We start from the raw sequence: 23,450 nt of genomic DNA, 5'->3' as shown, positions 1-23,450 counted from the left end.
AAGCAAAAAAATTTTTAGACTGAACTGTCTCTTGTTGGGCTCTAAATTTAAAACATCATGCTATGTAAAAGAAGCCAGTCAAAAAATACCACAGGTTTTATGTTTACATTCATAGCAATACCCAAGACAGGCAAATCTATAAACACCATCATGGTTCCCTAGGTCTGAAGTGGGGGATACTAGGGAGCAACTACTGAATAATGGGTACAAGATGTCTATTTGAGGTGATAAAATCTTCTAAAATTCTGGTAATGGTTATAAAACTCTATGAATGCATTAAAAACCATTGAACTGTAAACTTCATATGGGTGAATTTTGTGGTATATGAATTATATTTAAGCTAAATGAATTACACTTCAATAAAGCTATTTTTTAAAAGGAATTCTGAAGTGGAAATAGGACAGAAGTAATATTGAAAAAATGCCATTGAAAAATGGCTGAGGATTTTCCACTGGTGTTGAAAGGCATGAATCAATTAAAGAAGCACATCAATCCTACTTTGGAAAACAAAACCAGACCCGCCCCTAGACATAATATAGTAAAGCTACACAACACTTAAAAAGACAATCTTAGAAACAAAGAAAGGGAAAAAAATAAAAGGATCACCAAAATGGAACCACACTTAGACAGGAAGTATGCTTTTCAGTGCTGATAACAAAACCCAAAAGATGATGGTGTAACATTTTCAAAATGCTAAAGGAAAATAGCCAGCCATTGGAATTCCACACAAAATTAAACCACTGTTCAGGAGGGGCCACTAATGAGACACATTTTCACACAATGAATGAGAGAACTCATCACTTACAGGTTCCATAAGAACTACCAGAAAATGTATTTCAGAAAACAAAAAATTAAAACCAGAAAGCAGGAAGAAAGTACAAGAAGCACTGTGAGCAAACAAACCAGTAAACATGCATGAAAGTCTAAAAACAATAGTAATAATGATGAATTTTGGAGTATAAAGACAAGGTAGAACTTAAAAAATTAAGAACATAAATCAAAACACCTTTGCACCTTGCAATCTTTTAAAAAAGAGAGACATAGGCAAGTATGTTCTTGCAACACTGTTTATAATGATTAAAGGAAGAAACACCCTAATTGCTTATCCCTCAGCAGTGGAGTAAGTAAATAGAAACAAGATCTGTTTTCATTATGAAATACCGCAAAGAAATTAAAATAAATTACAAGAATAATGCATATTAACATAGTTAAATCTCAGAAACATAATGTTGAATGGAAAAAATTAATGGCAAGATTTATTACACTTATATTTTCTAGCTTAAAGTGCTACATTGAAACACACACTATACATGGGTACAAGCATGTATAATTTTTAGAAATGTTTTATTTTATTTTTTTTAAGATTTTATTTATTTATTCATGAGAGACAGAGAGACAGAGAGAGAGGCAGAGACACAGGCAGAGGGAGAAGTAGGCTCCATGCAGGGAGCCCGATATGGGACTCGATCCCGGGACTCCAGGATCACACCCTGAGCTGAAGGGAGGCGCTAAACCGCTGAGCCACCCAGGCATCCCTAGAAATGTTTTAACTGGCGAATGATACGCCATCAACTTCAGAATAGCAATTACCTCTAGGGGGACAGAGGGAGAGAAGATGGATAAAGGTGGGGTTTTATGTCAACTCTTAACATTTTATTTCCAGAAACCAAACCAACCAAATAAATGAACAAAAAACCCCACAGCAATAGTGTAGACATAGCACAAAGTTAACATCTCTTAACTTGATTGTGGATTTATAGGTGTCTTATTATTTTTCATACTTTCATATGTTTGAAGTATTTCATAGTCATTTAAAATAAGAAATAACAGCAGTGCCTTGTTACACCAAGTCGTGAATCATAGATCATTGGCAGTAGGCTTCAGCCCATGTGTGTTATCCCTTATGCGAGGTGAGTAGTAACACTGAACCCCACGCAGACATCTCAGAAATCAGTTCGGCCTGGTTCTAGGACAAAGTGATTTCCCTGGCACTCCTTTCTCTTCTTCACCAAAGAAAGCACCATGGCAGAGACCAAGACTCAGGATAGCTGCCCCCAGACCCCAATTGTCCCACTGACACAGCCTTGTCTAACAGGCAAAGTTTCATTTGATACTTTATACAATGAACAATAAGAAAAAGTATATTTACTGTGCTGACAAATTGGAGCTCTCATTTGCAAGGCAAAGAACGGGGTGTTTGGGAGGCACCTGTCCCTGATAAAGGCAGCTGCTGGTTCCTGTGGGTAGACAGTGATCCCAGCACATAGGAAGAATGGATGGCATAGAGTGCATAAGATACTCATATGACACATGCAGGTGGCTCCTGGGCAGGAAAGGCAAGAGGCCGAACTACACCAACTGGACCTGAGACATTCTGAGCGCAGCACGAAGTATCACTCTGTCATCTTCTAGGGCTGTGCCTGAGGTCTGGATAAGGGAGCTCCAGCAGCACCACAAATATCAGCAATAGCAAAGCAGATGCTAAGAGAACCACAGTGTGTTCAGACAAGGATTTATGACCAACATTGGAGCAACCTTCGTCACAGCAGGGGGACATAGTGCCAGCTTCATCTCCAAGAGAGAAGACATAACTAGCAGTTTGGCCCAAGATAGGACAGCGGCCTTGCACGAGCCACAGAACACACAGCTGCGGGAGCCATCGAGCATGACCAGACATCATTAGGTACCAGCAGGGGCAAGGCACTAGCATAACTGTTGCTTTAATACCGGCAGACACAGAGACTTAATATCCTAGTTTCATTCTAAAGAACTTCTGGGGTAAGGAAGGGAGCTGGTTCCAAAATCCAAATTTAGTCCTTGTGGTTGGTTACAAAAAGTCAAACAAGAATAAAAACACTTTAAAAATCTGCTGTGTACTACCCAGATATAAGAGATGCCCTTTTTACTGTTAAAAGTTCCTCAGTATTTCCCAAGGCAAGTTTTAGAGATGTCTGGAGTACTAAAAGCATCATCTTCTCCCCTTGTGATAGTGTTGAAGGTTGTATAAGATCCAGGAGCTTGTTAAGGATGGGGTTCATTCCCTCACAGGCATACCTCATGTATAACTGACACTCAGAAAATGACCTCTGAGCTCCTTACTGTGTGAATAGGAAAGAAAATGAGTCAGGCTTCTGGGTGGTTCAGTTGGTTAAGCATCTGCCTTCGGTTCAAGTCATGATTCCACAGTCCTGGGATCGAGTCCCACATCAGGATCCCAGCTAAGCAGGGAGCCTGCTTCTCCCTTTCCCTCTGCCTTCCGCATTGTTCATGCTCTCTCTCGTGCACACACTCTTTCTGTCTCTCTCAAATAAATAAATAAGATCTTTAAAAAGAAAAGAGAAAGAAAGGAAAAGAAAGAAGAAAAAGAAAGAAAGAAAGAAAGAAAGAAAGAAAGAAAGAAAGAAAGAAAGAAGAAAGAAAGAAAGAAAGAAAGAAAATGAGTCCTACAGCTCCTGGTATTTAGTTGGTGTTCAGTAAATGTTAGCTCCTGTTCCTCTTCTATCTAGCAGGCACTTAGAAAGAAAAAGTGGAACTTTCTAGAAATGTTAATAGTGTGGTACCAGTCAGCTCCCGTAATGAATATTCACCATATTTGGATGAGGCCTCTTACCTTAGTGGTCCCACCGGTTCCTGGCTGGCCCAAGTAGATGGACGCCAGGCTCACTGCACCTAATGAATGTTAATTAATGGTGATGAAGCCCTCTGGGGAGAGGATTAATGACACAGTCCTCCTGTGCTTTCAAGTGGCTTTATAAGAAGCACATACAGAGTAAACACTTTGGAAAGAATGAATACAAATGAGAACCATCACTGCTTTGCAAGAGGAAAGTTTATTAGATTTACAAAGGGATTTAGGGACCTGTGAGGAAGGTCAAAGCAACAGAGAGAACCACAACACACCTCCTATGACACCTTCTCAGCCCAGACCCATCAGACCATCAGGTCACAGAATAACAGAGAGAGCAGCCTTGAATAAAGGGGATCTGGTGGGCTAGACTCAAAGCCAGGCCACACCTGGGCATTTGCTCTCCTTCCAGACCATGATTTATGGAGATGCCTGGGGCAGCTTCTGGGGCTGATGCTTGTCAGAGAAGCAGGACTGGTCCGTCAATGGCCTTTCTGTTTTCATGCAATCCTCTTGCTGGTCCCGGGATATCTAGCATCCAAAGGTGTTGCAGGGCCCACAGCGGGAGCGTGGGCCACAAGGGGTACAGGGATTGGTGACACAGGGTCCGATGGGCTTGTCACATGCGTTGGTCGTGGCACAGGGGTTGCAAGGCAGCCTGGGACACAGAAATAATAGCTTGTCAGCATGAGAGGTACAATTTTAAAAAGGGAAGAGCTCAACCCAAGGAGACAGAAAAAGCAGAAACTGTTCTCTGACATCTTGGGAAGCCAAAGCCTCGTTTGAATTGCTCTTTTTATCAAACTCTGAGACAGTTGGCAGAAAAGAACAAAAAAGACCGAAGGTGGAATTCCAGCCCTGATTCTATAAGCCTGGAGTCATGGGGAAGTCACTACACCCGCCTAAGCCTCAGGCTCCTTGCCTGTAAGATAGGATTGGTAATACCTACCACACAGAACGTGTTCATGAAAATACTGTCAGGTGACAAGTACTGTACTCCATGAGCTAACAAACTGTCTTCTTTATAGATGTTCATCTATAAGATAGTTATACTGTACCCATTCTGCCTCTATCAAATGATTCCAACAAGGATCAATCCTAAAGCACATCCTAAAGCACCACTCAAATATATGTGATGGTTTTTACAGTTTTGTTTTCCCTTTTGCTATGACAGGCCAACCGCGAATGTAGGTTTTATTTACCCATCAGCTCCAAAAGCTTATAATTTGGAGAAAACAATCAAGTCTCATGAGTATCTTCTGAGACAGAAAATGCCTTCCAGCCAGGTAATGACAAAAAAAAAATAAATAATACCTTCCATGGTACACCACTGCAACAGAAAACTCTGGTCTATGCAGACATATTGGCCTCTGAAACTTGACCTTCAAACTCTCTGTTTTGTCCTTGAGTAAAACTGCATGTGCCTTGCAAGAATGTGGCTGCTCCCTACTCACTTGCAGTCCTCGCTCTCCAGCAAACCCCGGTATGTGTTGATCTCACACTCCAGCCGGGCCTTGACGTCCAACAGCACCTGGTACTCCTGGTTCTGCCGCTCCAGGTCACACCTGATCTCAGCAAGCTGGGACTCCACGTTGGTGATCATGCACTGCACCTGGTTCAGCTGAGAGCTGTAGCGCGCCTCAGTCTCTGTCAGCGTGTTCTCCAGGGAGTCCCTCTGTGTGGGGAAGACAAAGAATGTCACAGAGCCACTCCCCAGGGGGCTTCTCCATGGGGTTTCAGAGAAGTCACAGGCTTCACGGGTTCAGGAGAGCATGGGCATTACCCTGAACAACACCCACCAGGTTGTGCTGGGCCTGGAGCTCGATCTCCAAGGCGTTGACCGTGCGTCTCAGCTCGATGATCTCCGCCTGGCAGGATTGCAGCTGCTCCGAGCTGGACACCACCTGCTTGTTCAGCTCCTCAGTCTGAAACAGCACAGGGGAGAGGACAGGGTCAGACCCTGCCTCAAGGGCCCCGAGGGGCCAAGGGTCCTGAGTGGCCGCGTGCTGAGATGCCCACCTGGGTGGTGAACCATTCCTCCACGTCCCTGCGGTTGGTCTCCACCAGGGCCTCATACTGACTCCTGGTCTCGTTGAGCACACGGTTCAGGTCCACGGTTGGGGCAGCATCCACCTCCACGTTGAGGCGGTCTCCAATCTGGCAGCGCAGGGTGTTGACTTCCTGAGGGAGGAAGGGGGAAGAATGAACCCACAGGGGAAAAAAAATAGGCTATAAATAAATTCTTTTTGAATGAGTCCAGTTTGGTGGGGAGAAGATTGCAATGGAACTTAGGAAGTATGAGTTGAAGCCCAGTTGATACAGAATCCTGCTAAGTTACCTCTGTGTGATTCACGCTTCCTTTCTGAGTGTCTCCTCCTTCTCATGATGAGGCTGCTTGAATAAGTAATTGCTAATGTCTCTTTCCATTCCATTCTATCATTTCTTTCTGATTTTTCCCTTTGCTCAGTAATGAGTCTGGCATGGTACCTGGTTTATAATTATTGCTACTTAAACATAGAGAAACCAGGTATAACTCCTCCCATTTATTTCATGGTCGTGTACCTTTATATATTGTCTACTTGGGGTAGTTTCCTTTGCTTCAAAACATCTAATCTTTGATATGGGTATCTGATGTCCTACTATTACATTCAACCATGAAATCTGAGTCAACCACTATTTGAATTCCTTCCTCTCTCATTTTTCCCATCCATCCCTCCCTCCATCCATCCATCCATCCACTGAGTTCTAGTATCTAGGTGACATATAATATGAGGAAGTTTGCTGTCTCCTTCTAGTCTTAGTCCTTAATATGGCACCTACACAAGATAATAGATCTTGTCAAGCATTAGGAAATATTTTAAAGATCCTTGTATGGATTTTTGACCATATATCTGGCCCCAAATGGAAATAAGTCAGTTGACCATATTCTCTTAAGTAAGAGAAGTAAGCTTATGACCCATGCCCCCAGAATCCCCCAAGTGTGTTTTGAACAAGCAGCAAAATGTTGTGTTAGTTCTAGGGTGCTTAGCAGAGACCAACCTTATGCTGCTCAAAGGAGGTATAGAACTTCCATATGAGATGATGTGGGCTAGAACTTCCTCACCTGCTCATGGTTCTGCTTGAGACTCAGCAACTCCTCCTTCAGGGACTCAACCTGGGCCTCCAGGTCGGACTTGCACAGAGTCAGCTCATCCAAGATCCTGCGCAGGCCGTTAATGTCCGACTCTACCAGCTGCCGCAAGCCCAACTCTGTCTGGTACCTGCACACACAGCGAAAGATCAAAGGGAGTGAAAAAAGAAAACTTTTTCAGGGCTTTACTAGGCTGGCCTAGTCAGATGTATATTACATTTTTTAAGTTTTTGAACTTTTTCTTAAAAATTCCCTTTTTGGAAGGGGAAAAAAAATACCACCATGCTGAATAAGAGGATCTATTTCCTGAGATCCCTGAGATCCACAGAGAAGGTTTTGGTGGGCGGGGGGGGGGGGGGGGGGGGTGTCTATGTACAGTTTTAATCTGATATTGACTGCATTTGTTCTAAGAATTTGCACAGACTGCTATGGACTAAGCCCTGGCTTGCCTCTTTAAGTGAGATGGTGAACTTCATGAGCCTGTTGTATAGATTATCTCACCATCCTTTCCAACCACCTTGAAAGCAACCTGGTCTTATGATAAAAGCACTGAAGTAGAAATCAGTTAGCTTCAACCTTGCAATTATGACCATGGATAAATTTCTTCATGTCTCTGAGCCTTCATTTATAAAATGGAAACCAAACTAACACTTCACAGGGCTCATCTGAAGATGAAGAAATAGCATAGTAATTACAAATGTGTTGTAAACTATAAAGTCCCACAAAAATGCAAAGAATTATTATGATTGCACACAGAAAATGATTGCAATCATATGATTGCACAGAAAAAAAATGATATTCTGAAATCGATTTTGCCTCCTATTTTTGCGATTTAATAACTTTTTTTCTGATGGGCTTATAGTGACAAACCTATATTAAAAAACAGGTGTTGGGATGCCTGGGTGGCTCAGAGGTTGAGCGTCTGCCTTTGGCTCACATCCTGATCCTGGAAACCTGGATTGAGTCCAATATCGGGCTTCCTACATGGAGCCTGCTTTTCCCTCTGTCTATGTCTCTGCCTCTCTCTCTCTCTCTCTCTCTCTCTCTCTCTCTCTCTCTCTCTCATCTCTATCTCTATCTCTCATGAATAAATAAATAAAATCTTTTAAAAAAAAAAGAAACAGGTGTTAAATTCACTTTTAAACTTGGTCTACATGTTAAGTTGAAAAAAGAGAAAGAATGGGTGATTTCTTTCACTCCTTAAAAAGAAGTTTAAAATGCAGCACTCATGCATTCAGTGAGGAAACTGACTTTTAACCCAAATAACCTAATGCAAGAATCTTCCCAATGCCATCCCAGACAACTGCTGCTTGCACGTGCCCAGGACAGAGTTCATCATGTTGCAATCCAGCCTGTCCATTACTAGACTGCTCTGATCATTAGAAAAAATCTTACTTGGTCCTGAAGTCATCTGCAGCCAGTTTGGCATTATCGATCTGCACCACCAGCCTGGCGTTCTCAGACTTGCTGCACAGGATCTGCGGACAGGATTCATTATAAAATGAGTTATATTAAGAAGGAATGCCTTCTAATGAAAAGCCATTTTTTTCAAACACACATTCTTTCCAAATAGCTTTGAGTTTTCTCAGATGTTCAGTTTGGGGACAAAAGGAGAATTCATTAAAAGCACTGTTCATTTCAAAACTAAAACAATCAGGGAAATGTGTCCTTTGTCATTAATTCTTCTCTCCGTGGTCTGCCTCTGGCTTCCTGCAGAAATTGAGCATACTGGGTATTGGGCCTCCCTTAAAGTGACCTGTGTCCCAGTTTGCTCAGAAATAGGGGGGCTCCTGAGATGCTAAACCCAGAAAAATCCCAGCCAAACCAGGACAGGTTGGTTTTCCTACCCTCACACTCCCTTATTCCAGTCCTGCTGACCTCTTTCCACTCTCCCTCATATTACCCTTGTCCATGCTTTTGCACAGAGCTTCTCCCTGTATCTGGAATGCCCTAGGATGTCCTCACACACCTAGCAAGACCCTTCCATGACCCACATTCCCCCTCCAGCCCCAGCTCCTCCTGCAGGGGGTCACTTCCTCCACACGCCCCCCACAGTACTTTGCACTGAGCCAATTATGCTTCTCCCCTTCACTCTAGCCATGTGTTCCATGTCTATCTTCCCTATTAGACTGTGAGCTCCTGAAGGAAAGAGACTGCCTTACTCTGCACTTTATCTCTCACTCAAGCACTGTGCCTTGTATTCAGTAAATGAGGGCAAATGAATGAATGCTCCTCAAATTGCATGTCCCTTTCTGGCATTCACTTTGCCAGCACTACTGAGCAGTGGACAGGTAATCTCCTTGGAGAATCAAAAGTTTGTGCCATTGAATATAAACCCCTCCTCATCCATCAAGCCCTGCTCAGATATTCCTCTTCTGGGAAGTCTTCCCTAATCTACACCACGTATCAAGTCCCACCTCTGTTTTGACTCTTTCCTTATCTCCACCTCTATGCTTGCATTTCTGGCCTTAAATTCTCACATGCATACTTGCTCTAATGGATGGTACAGGGTCTGTGTATATTAGTGAGGCTTATGAGGTCAATAGCTCTTTTGCTTTTCTATGGACACAGTCTCTTGCTCTTTAAATATTTGAGGATCTACTTAGGAAATTCCTAGCTCCAAGAAATAATTCAGGGGCATATTTTTTTAAGGCTTTAGGCCTAAAATCAAGACCAAGATATCATAATAGAACTAAAAAATTAGTTACTCTGTTTTTAGGTAAGAAGCAATGTAGGATTGCTATGACTGATCATAGTCTAATGTCTTATCCTGCCCCAGTCCATAGCCTTCCCTGTAGGGTTTTCCAAATAGATTCTCTAAGATGATTCGATGTGTCCTACCTAAGCCAATGAAGTCGGCATCTTTATTATCACAGCTTTGAATAGTCTTAGATCCATTTAGAAGTCGGTATGTTTCATTTAAATAAATACTTAACTAAATCGGCAATGTGGTGCCCACCCCCTCACCTTCTGCTGGAGCTCCTCGATGGTCCGGAAGTAGGACTGGTAGCTGGGACACACGAAAGGCACCTGCTGCTGGCACCACTCCCGGATGCGGCTCTCCAGCTCCGCATTCTCCCGCTCCAGCTGGCGCACCTTCTCCAGGTAGCTGGCCAGGCGGTCATTCAGGAACTGCATGGTCTCCTTCTCGCTGCCATTGAAGGAACCCTCACAGAACCAGCCACAGTTGCCCACGTTGGCGGGGATGTTGCAGGCTCCAGGCAGGGTGCAGGTGTGGCAGCTGGGGGGCACGCAGGGCCGGGAGGAGCAGGTGGAGCGGCAGCTCAGGTTGGGCAGGCAGCAGTTGTAAGGCATGGTGCTGGAGGGAGTGGAGCTCTGAAGGGCAGTTTCAAAGGCTGATTCCTCTCACTGGTGTAAGCCCTGGTCCTTTTCAGGGCTTTATATTCTGTCAGCAGTGGGTGTGGTGACCACATGCAGCATTACCCCCTTTTACCGTATTTGCCAATTTTCCCATTTGTTATTTAGCCACCTCACGCGAGTCCTTTACCTCATAAAATGCTTTATTCTGGCTTCCTGCTAAGTCAGGACTCCTCACCAATTATGCTGGTTAGTTAAGTAAGACCTTCAAAGTGACCAACCCATTACCTTGCCAACAGCATCGATTGTTCACAGGGTGTTGAGTTAGAGTGACAGCTGTACCCTGCCCCCCAGAGAGGGGCATGTCTATGCCTCTTTCTCCTAAAGGAAGAAACATCTGTGTCTTACCCAACTCCTGTTCAATGAGGATTCTGTGAGAAAAGCCATTTAAGAGAGCCCACCCAGAGACTAGACTGTTTGATAGAGAATCCTGGAAGCTGAGATCAGAGCAACCCACGAGGCCATCCTGTTCAACAGCCTTTTGCCCTTCCATCCAAGCAAGATGGAGGCAATTCTCCTCTCTCTTTACAGGGCTGTTGGAAGCCTCCCTGCCCACACCAGGCTCCATTTCTACTCTTACTCAATGTTCATAGAAAATTAAGGAAACTAACAACTTGGGAGAACCCACCCTGTATGAAGACTGTACTGTGTGCTTACACACAACATGAATGCTATCAGAATGGCTGATCATTGAGCACCCACTGTTCAAAGCACACAAACCCCCTATAGGGTTTGTAGATGAGAACACCAAGTCTCTGAGAGGCTGCCTGTGGTCCCAGAGCTCCTATGTGGTAATCCAGCATTCAAACCCAAATCTCTCTGATTCCAACAGCCATGCTCTCTCCATCACACCAACTGTCTTCCAATCTCCTCATACTGAGATGTGATAGTGCATACATAGATTGAGTTCAATGAAGTTCAATCACTACTAGACAGTATCCCCTCCTAAATTAGAGCGGGCCAGGAAACAAAAGCCTGTTCTCTATCCAAAGGTAATTTCTATTCTAATGGAAGGAAGTCTACTAAGTATAATACTTGCTAAAAGCTTGAAAAAAGGAAACCCCTGATTTGATGTAGAAACATCTGAGCCCAGTTCTCCAAAGGATGTAATCCTGAAAAAACACCACATCACAACATGTTTAATAGCATCTTGTGATCATCAATACATCTTGGCAAACAAATGTTCTGCCCTTGTGCTATTCCAGATGAAGATACAAACTATGAGGATTTTATGTTTAATCTATCACTGCTCAAAACAGGACAGATACTCCTTAAAGCAGTTCCTTTTGGAGGCTACTTACTAATTTCTCCTGTATACCCACCACTCAGATCACCCCTTCTACAAAGTTAGCCTCACAGTCTGGGACACTTTTTTTTTATTTTTTTGGTTATCCACATTGAAAGCAAATCTTCATCTTCTGAAGGTGTGTTTATTTTTGAAGCCAGCCAGATATCTTTTGGAACCAAGCCTAGTGAGTGGGATAAACAACCAAACTTAGTAGCATCTTTAATGGGTCAGAAACACATTATGACTATAAAATAATAATGTATATTTTCTTGGGTGATTCTGAAAGTCATTTACAATGTGGAGCTTCAAATATGCTTCCATAAAATATAGCAGATTTGGAGCAAATGTGTGATCTCCCAGAATGTAATTCTTTGAAGACACTGCCATCCTTAACCACATTCACAATCCACAACTCTCTGCCCCTTCTGCCTGAATTTCTACCTTTAGAGAGATATGGAATGGGTGTGCTGATTTAAAATTATACCAAACTGAAGCCCTATTGGATCAGATCAAATAACATAAAGCAAATAGATAGACTCATTAGCTTTTCTGTTTCCGCCCCCCCCCCCTTCTTCTATGCCCCAAATTTCAAAAGAGAAAAATCTAGACAATGGTAGTTTTTTAAAGAATGGGAAAGGAACGCTATGTTGTAGATTGGCAAAAATGCCCATGGGGATCCCTAAACCATTACAGCAGCTTCCACCTCAGAGCAAAATGATCCAGAGGTAAGTATCCTTGTATCTTCAAAAGTGGAGGTCAGAGTTTAGAAAACATGACTACTCCTACCTCTGGAGTAGAAATAATCATGATTGTTGCATAGCTGCATGGTCATTAGATTAAAATAACTGAGAGGATTTGGATTTATTGAGAAAAGAGCCAAGTTTCAAGTTATTTCCCAGGAATTACAGAAGGCAGTTGCTTTTTATTTATTCCACTTACTGTGGGCTGTGAATCCTTACCTTTACATACACAATGCCATTGTCTCTAGTCAATGACCCTTCAATAAACATGATGAGCAAATCAACTCCTAACAAACAAAAAGATTTTATTATACCTGCCCATGTAATTGTGGCAGACGCCGTGGTAAGGCTTCTGGTCACCAGATGTGAGAAAATTGCAGTTGAGGTTTAAAGATACTATTTATTATGGAAGCCAAGGCTATTTCTGTGGGAGAGATCACATCCAAACTTATCAAGTGACACTTAACCACAGAGTGGAATCAGGGCAGATCTACCAAGACTATCCTCCCCATGGCAGAACTTTAAAGGTATTAGGAAGTCTCCCCATTTTTTTCGAAAACTGTCTTCTTTGATGGCCAGGTACTGGAACTTAAAGTTCTCACCATAAGAAATGTATTTTGCATTCTTTGGAAAATGCAAAGTAACATATTGGACCACTTACGGATTTATTCTATTTTAATGTAGACGAATGGCAAGGGGAGGCCAGGAGTGCTGTCACTGGGCACACACAGACCAAGATACGGATGATTACCTGAAAGAGATGAAGAGTGACCCACTGGAGAATTTAAAAAGCAGAAACACTGTTTTATGCCAACACCAGCCTATCCTGCTGGGCCAGCCTTAGTTAGAACTACTTATAAGAACATGATATAAAGCTTCCATAGACTGTTTCCTAAAGGTGTCTGTTGCAAATTTGTCAATCACTCAGCCTTATCACATTGAGGGGATAAATTATGATAGTGATCCAGGAACTAAAACAACAAGATGGGCTTTGGGAATATGCTCAAACAACATTTCCAGTGAGGTACAAGCAGGGGAGGACATGAAGAATAAGCCAGGTCAGTAGTAATGTTGGCTGGGCAAAGAGAAGTACAGCACCCTAAAATAGAATTCAGAGCCCAATAAGCAAATCCTCTCCAGAGCTGTCATTGTTTCTCTTACACTCAGTCTTCAACTCCCAATGGGAATGGAGCTTGGAAGTCTTTAGGAACCAAGCCAAACCAGAAAAATGCATTTTTCCAATCTAGAATAGAGGAGTCAAGAAGAACATGAAACAATCCAAGACAATGTAATTTAATAGTCCTAGTCTTCAGGAAAGACTGGGTTTGGGAACCACTCAGAAGAAGCATGAAAACCTGTTTATGTGACTGCTTCACAGATCAAAGGGAAGAACAGATGCCAAAACATTTTAAAGAGTTACACAGAGGACAAAGCAAATTAAGCTTCATGTTTAGTATGAATATGTTGTGTTGAACTGTGCACTAAGTTTACTATCAAGTTGGTGATTTGAAACAGATGTGAAAGAGCCACTGAAATATGATTTCTTCCCCCAGCATCTCACAGACTCTGCCCTCTCTGTGGTCACCAGGGATCTCCCTATTGCTATGCCCACTGACTTTTCTGAATCCTCAATTTTCCTGGCCCTTCAAGAGAGACAGTATCTTCACCTAATTAAAGCCTAGTGTAAACCATAGAATACTGTAAATGGAATAAATAAGGAACAGTAACACTAATGAGGATTCATGAGAAGGATGCCATTGACCAGCCCTTCATCAAAACCTCAACTTATTTTGACTTCTGTATTGCTTCAGCTGCTTCCCACTCCAGCTGCTCATAACAAGGTATCACCTCTCTCCTTGAGGACTGGGCCAAACCAAGGAGGACCCTCGTGTCAGGGACTTTGGAGAGGCTAAGGCTCTGTCATTTCTCCCAGTGGTTCCCAAGGTTATCCCTAGTCTAACATCATCCCTCTTGACAGTCTTAACAACTCCTACAGCTCTAATGGATCATCTCTGCTTAGGTAACTCCCTGACATCTCTCTCAAATCCAGTCATTCTCTTCTAGCTCTCTTCACTGGAGCCCCACTGGTGTTTCACTTCTCAGGCTCAAAAACATCTTTCATGTTGACCTAAAAAGTAGGTATTTAATCAGTACTAGTTTCCTTCCTTCTCTCTCCATTGTTCCTCTATTTCTAATCAGTTTCCACATCCTGGGCTGAAATCTACCCCTCCCTGGGCCCTCCACTCTCCCTCCATCTCAGTCAGTCCTGTTGTCTCTCATCAGTCTCCCAACTGTTCTTCCTTCTTTCCTATCCAACCCCACCAATTTCTCGGACCCATCACAACCCAGCCTATACATAGCTGCTCGACAGATCATATGCCAAACTTCCTTACAAGCAAATCTCACAAATAACCATGAAAAGCACCACCAGATATGGTCCTCTATGACTACTTTGCAGTTTCATCTTCCACCATTTCTGTGGGAAATGCTTTGCTCCAGCTACAAACTTTTCTGTTAAGCTCTAGTTACATCCTGCTTCCTCATTTCCTTGCCAGGCAAAGCTCATTTTTGGAGAAACTTTCCCTCTTGTCAGACCTGCACACATCCATTTGCCTAAACACAGCTCATCAAACTTTATTTCAGAATTATGCTAATATCATGTAGTAATCATTGATTGAAGTTGGAACAAGTTTTAATAACCTCATGAATACTTATTAGCGTTACTGTTCCTTTATTCCACTTACAATATTCTATGGTTTACACTAGGCTTTAATTGGATAAAGATACAATCTCTCTTGAAGGATAGGCAGACAATATGTGTATGAATGGAATGTTTAGGTTTTCAAAGCCCTGAATGAGGGCTACCTCCTCATAAAGCCTTTCCTTACCACTCTTTCACACTTCAAACTATAGAAATGATCCCTGAAAGTATAGTCTTTCTTTCACACTTCAGAAATTCATCATTTTTCATTTACACCCCTCTTGAGCCACACTGCTGTTTGTCTGTATGAAGGCTGGTTCTTTGTCTTGTTCACTCTAGATTGTGAACATGCTGTGGGCCAGGCCTGGGGCTCACTTATCCATGTGCTCTCAGCATCTATACAGTATTGACACACACAGAAGATGGTTGATTGCAGTTGTGTAGGTTAAATAGTGTCAAATCAAATGAAAAATTGAGATGGTAGCTGATTAAATTGAGAGCTTTAATAATTTAGATAGGAGTCAAGTAGGGAATAGGATTAATGTCTGTTGGAGGAGACAATGAACACTGGCCTTTCTTGAAATTATAGAAAATAAAGTGATATAGAAGTTAGTTATAGAAGAACATTATAGTAGGAGCAAAGACCTAAAGGAAAAAGTGAACTTGAAAAGAGGGAGGTGGGGAGAGGTGCTTGCCTTCATTTAAAGGGTCTTTGGATTACAAAGTGTTGGGGATAACAAGCGGGTAACAAGAATGACAAAGATAAGTTGGAGTCCAATTAAATGTAATGTGGCAACCTAATACCAAATCAAACTGTCTTATGTGCAACTGAAGACCCAGGACTTGAGCTAAAATGAGAACTTCAGGGGTCGTCAGCATAGAGGAGCTAGTCCTCCTTGAACAGGGATGGAGAAAAAGAAACATGGCAGAGGATCTAGGCCTATCCCCCGGTTGGGACAGAAAGGGCAAGTCAGGTTAATTGGGAGCTGGGGAACCTGTAATAGGAGATAAAACAAGAGTTATAACCCAGAAGGGGGGGGCAGGGCAAGATGGCAGAAGAGTAGGTTCCCCATGTCACTTGTCCCCACCAACTTACCTAGATAACTTACAAATCATCCTGAAAACCTACTAATTTGCCCTGACATTTAAAGAGAGAACAGCTGGAATGCTACAGTGAGAAGAGTTTCCCCCTTCTACCAAGGTAAGAAGATGGAAAAAAATTAAATAAAAAATAATCCAGTGGGGGAGGGGCCCCGCGAAAAGCCAGGCTAAGGCCGGGGTGAGAGCCTCCAGGACAGGAAAGCCCAGTCCTGAAGATGTAGGAACTTTAAAAATCTTCCCAGATGGAAAGGCGCTCGCAGGGAACTCGGGCAGAATCCCAGGAGGAGCAGTGGAGCCTCCAGGTTCCTGGGGTCATTAACAGAGGGGTGCGCCCCGGGGAGAGCGAGCCACACACCATGAACCGAACACCGTAAAGAGCTGGAGGGTGCCCGGTGGGACCTCGGGAGCAGCTCTGGCCGCGGCTCAGGCAGAGGCTCCGCAGAGAGGGGGCTGCTTGCCCTGGGAGCGCCATTCCAGCCGCACAGGCCCTGGAGGCCAGGGCGCCGGAGGACATAGCCCAGGATCCGTTGCTCCCCTTGGGACAGGTGGAGGCGGGGAGGGCACAGGACAGAGAGGACCCTCTGCTGCTGGGCGGCCCAGCCCCGTGCAGATCAGTGCCCCCCACCCCCGGAGCATCCAGGCCCGTGAAGACTGGGAGACTGTGGTAGTTACTGCGGGAGCTGACTCCAGGGCTGCAAAACTGGCCGCTGCCAGTTTTGTTGTTCCTCCCTGTGTCACCTTGTGCCCGGGATGGAGTGGGGCTGCCAGGGACCAGGGGCTGCCAGGGACCAGGGGCCTCACAAGATAAAGAGCTCCCAGTGAGCCGAGAACCTGGCAGGGGGCGGGGCAGCTCCCCCACGTGCACACACCTGAGAATCAGCACAGCAGGCCCTCCCGCAGAAGACCAGCTGGAAGGACAGGGGAAGAGCAAATTCTTGACCGAGCAGCTCTGGAAAGCTCCAAGGGAAGTAGAGGGACTTACTGTATATAGAATCAGAGGATACCCCTCCTTGTTTTTCCTTTTGTTTTTGTTTTTGTTTTGTTTTGCTTTTGCTTTTGTTTTTTGTTGTTGTTGTTGTTGTTTTCCTCCTTTTTCTTTCTCTTTTTTTCCTTCCTTTTTCAAGCACAACTTGTTTTTAGCCACTCTGCACTGAGCAAAATAACTAGAAATAAGAACTCATCACAAAAGAAAGAATCAGAAATAGTACTCTCTCCCATAGAGTTACAGAATTTGGATAACAATTCGATGTCGTAAAGCCAATTCAGCAGCACAATTATAAAGCTACTGGTGGCTCTGGATAAAAGCATAAAGGATTCAAGAGACTTCATGACTGCAGAATTTAGATCTAAGCAGGCAGAAATTAAAAACCAAATAAATGAAATGCAATCCAAACTGGAGGTCCTAATGATGAGAGTTAATGAGGTAGAAAAACGAGTGACATAGACGAAAAGTTGATGGCAAGGAAGGAAACTGAGGAAAAAAGAGAAAAACAATTAAAAGATCATGAGGAAAGGTTAAGGAAAACAAATGACAGCCTCAGAAGGAAAAATCTATGTTTAATTGGGGTTCCAGAGGGTGCCAAAAGGGACAGAAGATCAGAAAGTGAATTTGAACAAATCATAGCTGACAACTTTCCTAATTTGGGGAGGGAAACAGGCATTCAGATCCAGGAGATAGAGAGATATCCCCTAAAATCAACAAAAACCATTCCAACACCCCAACATTTAACAGTGAAACTTGCAAATTCCAAAGATAAAGAGAAGATCCTTAAAGCAGCAAGAGACAAGAGATCCCTAACTTATGTGGGGAGAAATATTAGATTAACAGAAGACCTCTCTACAGAGGCCTAGCAGCAAGAAAGGGCTGGCAGGATATATTCCGGGTCCTAAATGAGAAGAACATGCAGCCAGGAATACTCTATCCAGCAAGGCTCTCATTCAGAATAGAAGGAGCGATAAAGAGCTTCCAAGATAGGCAGAAACTGATAGAATATGTGACCACCACACCAGCTCTGCAAGAAATATAAAGGGGAACTCTGTAAAAGAAAGAGGAAGTCCAAAGAAACAATCCACAAAAACAGGGACTGAATAGGTATGATGACATTAAATTCATATCTTTCAATAGTAACTCTGAATATAAATAGGCTTAATGATACTGTCAAAAGGTGCAGGGTTTCAGACTGGATAAAAAAGCAAGACCCATCTATTTTCTATCTACAAGATGCATTTTAGACCTAAGAACACCTACAGCCTGAAAATAAGAGGTTGGAGAACTATTTACCATTCAAATGGACTTCAAGGGCAGCCTGGGTGGCTCAGCATTTAACACTGCCTTAGGCCCAGAGCCTAATCCTGGAGACCTGGGATCAAGTCCCATGTCAGGCTCCATGCATGGAGCATGCTTCTCCCTCTGCCTGTGTCTCTGCCTCTCTCTCACTCTCTCTGTGTCTCTCATGAATGAATAAATAAAAAATTTTATAAAATGGTCCTCGAGAGAAAGCAGGGATAGCCATCCTCATATCAGATAAATTAAAGTTTATCCCAAATACTGTTGTAAGAGATGAAGAGAGACACTATATCATACTTAAAGGATCTATCCAACAAGAGGACCTAACAATTGTGAATATTTATGCCCCTAACATGGGAGCTGCCAAGTATAGCAATCTATTAATAACCAAAGTTAAGACATACTTAGATAATAATACACTAATCCTGGGAGATTTCAACACGGCACTTCCTGCAAATGACAGATATTCTAAGCACAATATCTCCAAAGAAACAAGAGCTTTAAATGATACTCTGGACCAGATGTACTTCACAGATATCTATAGAACTTCACATCCAAACGCAACTGAATACACATTCTTCTCAAGTGTACATGGAACTTTCTCCAGAATAGACCACATGGTGGGTCACAAATCAGGTCTCAACTGATACCAAAAGATTGGGATTGTCCTCTGCATATTTTCAGACCATAATGCTTTGAAACTAGAACTAAATCACAAGAAGAAATTTAGAAGAAATTCAAACATGTGGAGTTTAAAGACCACCCTGCTAAAAGATGAAAGGGTCAACCAGGAAATTAGAGAAGAATTAAAATGATTCATGGAAACTAATGAGAATGAAGATACAACCATTCAAAATCTTTGAGATACAGCAAAAGCAGTCTTGAGAGGGAAATACATTGCAATACAAGCATCCCTCAAAAAACTGGAAAGACTGAAATACAAAAGCTAACCTTGCACCTAAAGGAACTAGATAAAGAACAGCAAATAAAACCTACACCAAGCAGAAGAAGAGAGTTAATAAAGATTCGAGCAGAACTCAATGAAATAGAGACCAGAAGAACTGTGGAACATCAACAAAACCAGGAGTTGGTTCTTTGAAAGAATTAATAAGATAGATAAACCATTAGGCAGCCTTATTAAAAACAAAAGAGAAAAGACTCAAATTAATAAGATCACGAATGAAAAAGGAGGGGCCAGAACCAATACCAAGGAAATACAAACGATTTTAAAACATATTATGAGCAGCTATACGCCAATAAATTAGGCAATCTAGAAGAAATGGACGCATTTCTGGAAAACCACAAACGATCAAAACTGGAACAGGAAGAAATAGAAAATCTGAATCTGAACAGGCCAATAACCAGGGAGGAATTGAAGCAGTCATCAAAAACCTCCCAAAACACAAAAGTCCAGAGCCAGATGGCTTCCCAAGCAATTCTATCAAATGTTTAAAGAATAAACAATATCTATTCTACTAAAGCTGTTCAGAAAGATAGAAAGAGATGGAATACTTCCAAACTCATTCTATGAGGCCAGCATCACCTTAATTCCAAAACCAGACAAAAACCCCACCAAAAAGGAGAATTAGAGACCAATATCCCTGATGAACATGGATGCAAAAATTCTCAACAAGATGCTAGCCAATAGGATCCAACAGTACATTAAGATTATTCACCATGACCAATTAGGATTTATCCCCGGGATGCAAGGCTGGTTCAACCCCAGTAAGGCAATCAATGTGATAGATCATATCAACAGGAGAAAAAACAAGAGCCATATGATCCTCTCAATAGATGCAGAGAAAGCATTTGACAAAATACAGCATCCATTCCTGATCAAAACTCTTCAGAATGTAGGGATAGAGGGAACATTCCTCAGCTTCTTAAAAGCCATGTATGAGGGGATCCCTGGGTGGCTCAGCGGTTTAGTGCCTGCCTTCGGCCCAGGGCGTGATCCTGGAGTCCTGGGATCGAGTCCCACATCAGGCTCCCCGCATGAAGCCTGCTTCTCCCTCTGCCTGTGTCTCTGCCTCTCTCTCTGTGTCTCTCATGAATAAATAAATCTTTTTTTTAAAAAAGCCATGTATGAAAAGCCCACAGCAAATATTATTCTCAATGGGGAAACACTGGGATCCTTTCCCATAAGATCAGGAACATGACCGGAATATCCACTCTCACCACTGCTATTCAACATAGTACTAGAAGTCCGAGTCTCAGCAGTCAGGCAACAAAAAGAAATAAAAGGCATTCAAATTGGCAAAGAAGTCAAACTCTCCCTCTTTGCAGTGACATGATACTGTACATAGAAACCCCGAAAGACTCCACCACAAGATTACTAGAATTCATAAAGCAATTTGGTAGTGTGGCAGGATACGAAATCAATGCCCAGACATCAGTGGAATTTCTATACACTAACAATGAGACTGAAGAAAGAGAAATTAAGGAGTCATTCCCATTTACAATTGCACCCAAAAGCATAAGATACCTAGGCATAAACCTAACCAAAGAGGTAAAGGATCTATACCCTAAAAACTACAGAACACTTCTGAAAGAAATTGAGGAAGACACAAAACCCACAGGAAATATTCTCAATGGGGAAACACTGGGATCCTTTCCCATAAGATCAGGAACACGACCAGGATGTCCACTCTCACCATTGCTATTCAACATAGTACTAGAAGTCCTAGTCCCAGCAGTCAGGCAACAAAAAGAAATAAAAGGCATTCAAATTGGCAAAAAAAAAAAAAAAAGTCAAACTCTCCCTCTTTGCAGATGACATGATACTCTACGTAGAAAACCCAAAAGACTCCATCCCAAGATTGCTAGAACTCATACAGCAATTTGGCAGTATGGCAGAATACAAAATCAAGCCCAGAAATCAATGGCATTTCTATACACTAACAATGAAACTGAAAAGAAATTAAGGAGTCAATCCCATTGCACCCAAAAGCATAACATAGCTAGGAATAAACCTAACCAAAGAGGTAAAGGATCTCTACCCTAAAAACTACAGAACACTTCTGAAAAAAATTGAGGAAGACACAAAGAGATGGAAAAAGATTCCATGCTCATGGATTGGAAGAATTAATATTCTGAAAATGTCAATGCTACCCAGGGCAATTTACACATTTAATGCAATCCCTATCAAAATGCCATGGACTTTCTTCAGAGAGTTGGAACAAATCATCTTAAGATTTGTGTGGAATCAGAAAGACCCCAAATAGCCACGGGAATATTAAAAAAGAAAACCATAGCTGTAGGCATCACAATGCCAGATTTCAGGTTGTACCACAAAGCTGTGGTCATAAAGACAGTGTGGTACCGCCACAAAAACAGACACATAGATCAATGGAACAGACTAGAGAATCCAGAAGTGGACCCTCAACTTTATGGTCAACTAATATTCAACAAAACAAGAAAGACTATCCCCTGGAAGAAAGACAGTATCTTCAATAAATGGTGCTGGTAAAATTGGACATCCACATGCAGAAGAGTTAAACTAGACCATTCTCACAACACGCACAAAATAAACTCAAAATGTATGAAAGATCTTAATGTGAGACAAGATTCCATCAAAATCCTAGAGGAGAACACAGGCAACACCATTTTTGAACTTGGCCACAGTAACTTCTTGCAAGATTCATCCATGAAGGCAAGAGAAACAAAAGCAAAAATGAACTAGTGGGACTTCATCAAGATAAGAAGCTTTTGCACAGCAAAGGATACAGTCAACAAAACTAAAAGACAATCTACAGAATGGGAGAAGATATTTGCAAATGACATATCAGATAAAGGGCTAGTATCCAAGATCTATAAAGAACTTATTAAATTCAACAGCAAAGAAACAAACAATCCAATCATGAAATGGGCAAAAGACATGAACAGAAATCTCACAGAGGAAGACATAGACATGGCCAACAAGCACATGAGAAAATGCTCCGCATCACTGGCCCTCAGGGAAATACAAATCAAAACCACAATGAGATACCACCTCACACCAGTGAGAATGGGGAAAATTAACAAATCAGGAAACCACAAATGTTGGAGAGATTGTGGAGAAAGGGGAACCCTCTTGCACTGTTGGTGGGAATGTGAACTGGTGCAGCCACTCCACAGTTTGTGTGGAGGTTCCTCAAAGAGTTGAAAATACATCTGCCCTACGACCCAGCACAATTGCACTGCTGGAGATTTACCCCAAAGATACAGATGCAGTGAAACACCGGGATACCTGCACCCCGATGTTTATATCAGCAATGTCCACAATAGCCAAACTATGGAAGGAGCCTCAGTGTCTATCGAAAGATGAATGGAAAAAAAAAAAAAGAAAGATGAATGGGTAAAGAAGATGTGGTCTATGTATACAATGGAATATTACTCAGCAATTAGAAATGACAAATACCCACCATTTGCTTCGACGTGGATGCACCCAGAGAGTATTATGCTGAGTGAAATAAGTCAATCAGAGAAGGACAAACATTATATGGTCTCATTCATTTGGAGAATATAAAATAGTGAGGATGACAGATCATGAGAGACTCCTAACTCTGGGAAATGAACATGGGGTAGTGGAAAGGGAGGTGGGCGGGTGGTTGAGGTGACTGGGTGACAGGCACTGAGGGGGGTACTTGACAGGATGAGCACTGGGTGATATGTTATATGTTGGCAAATTGAACTCCAATTAAAAAAATATTAATAAATAAGTAAATAAATACATAAATAATAACCCAGAATGTGTGGATTTATGTAAATCATTGAAGGTACATTTTGAGGGAAAGCCAGGCTTCTATATTGGTCATTCAGATATAGAAGACAAGTTGAAAGGGGAGAGGGCAGCTGCTGTTTAGGAGTAGTTTCTACAGAAGTCCGTCTTTAGGCAGTTTGGGAGAAGGGAAGCAGAGAATCAACCCCTGGTGATGAGGGTCACCATGAGAGGCAGCAGTGAGGTTTGAGGTGACACTTAGTATTGCCAAGGACATTGCAGCCAAGACAAGATGGGCATGAGTGTTGGAAGCCAGGTTTCTGCATGGTCTCCCCTTGGTAGGAGCCTCCTAGGATGACAGGCTCCCTTCCGCATCAGTATTTTCCTGGAACATAATGGCTGGTGTCAATCATTTAACCCATTTCATCCTAACAAAGGGGTATTTTTAGGAAACAGCCACGGTAGATACTTTACAGTGCATAAATATGAATGAGAAACAAA

General features: G+C 42.4%; 1 protein-coding gene across 1 annotated transcript; it reads right to left on the bottom strand.

Annotated features, from left to right (window-relative positions):
• Positions 1-3,811: 3,811 nt before the first annotated feature.
• On the bottom strand, positions 3,812-10,178 carry LOC112910785 (keratin, type I cuticular Ha3-II). Its single transcript, XM_025987081.2, has 7 exons — positions 9,723-10,178; positions 8,151-8,233; positions 6,729-6,885; positions 5,645-5,806; positions 5,425-5,550; positions 5,080-5,300; positions 3,812-4,283 (listed from the first exon to the last, which is right to left on the bottom strand). The coding sequence occupies exons 1-7, from the start codon at positions 10,068-10,070 to the stop codon at positions 4,157-4,159; spliced, it is 1,224 nt and encodes a 407-aa protein (XP_025842866.1). The 5' UTR covers positions 10,071-10,178; the 3' UTR covers positions 3,812-4,156.
• Between the last annotated feature and the right edge of the window lie 13,272 nt (positions 10,179-23,450).

Source organism: Vulpes vulpes, chromosome 2, assembly GCF_048418805.1.
Source record: "Vulpes vulpes isolate BD-2025 chromosome 2, VulVul3, whole genome shotgun sequence".
Lineage (NCBI taxonomy): Eukaryota > Metazoa > Chordata > Mammalia > Carnivora > Canidae > Vulpes > Vulpes vulpes.
This window is presented reverse-complemented; position numbering and strand designations above follow the sequence as displayed.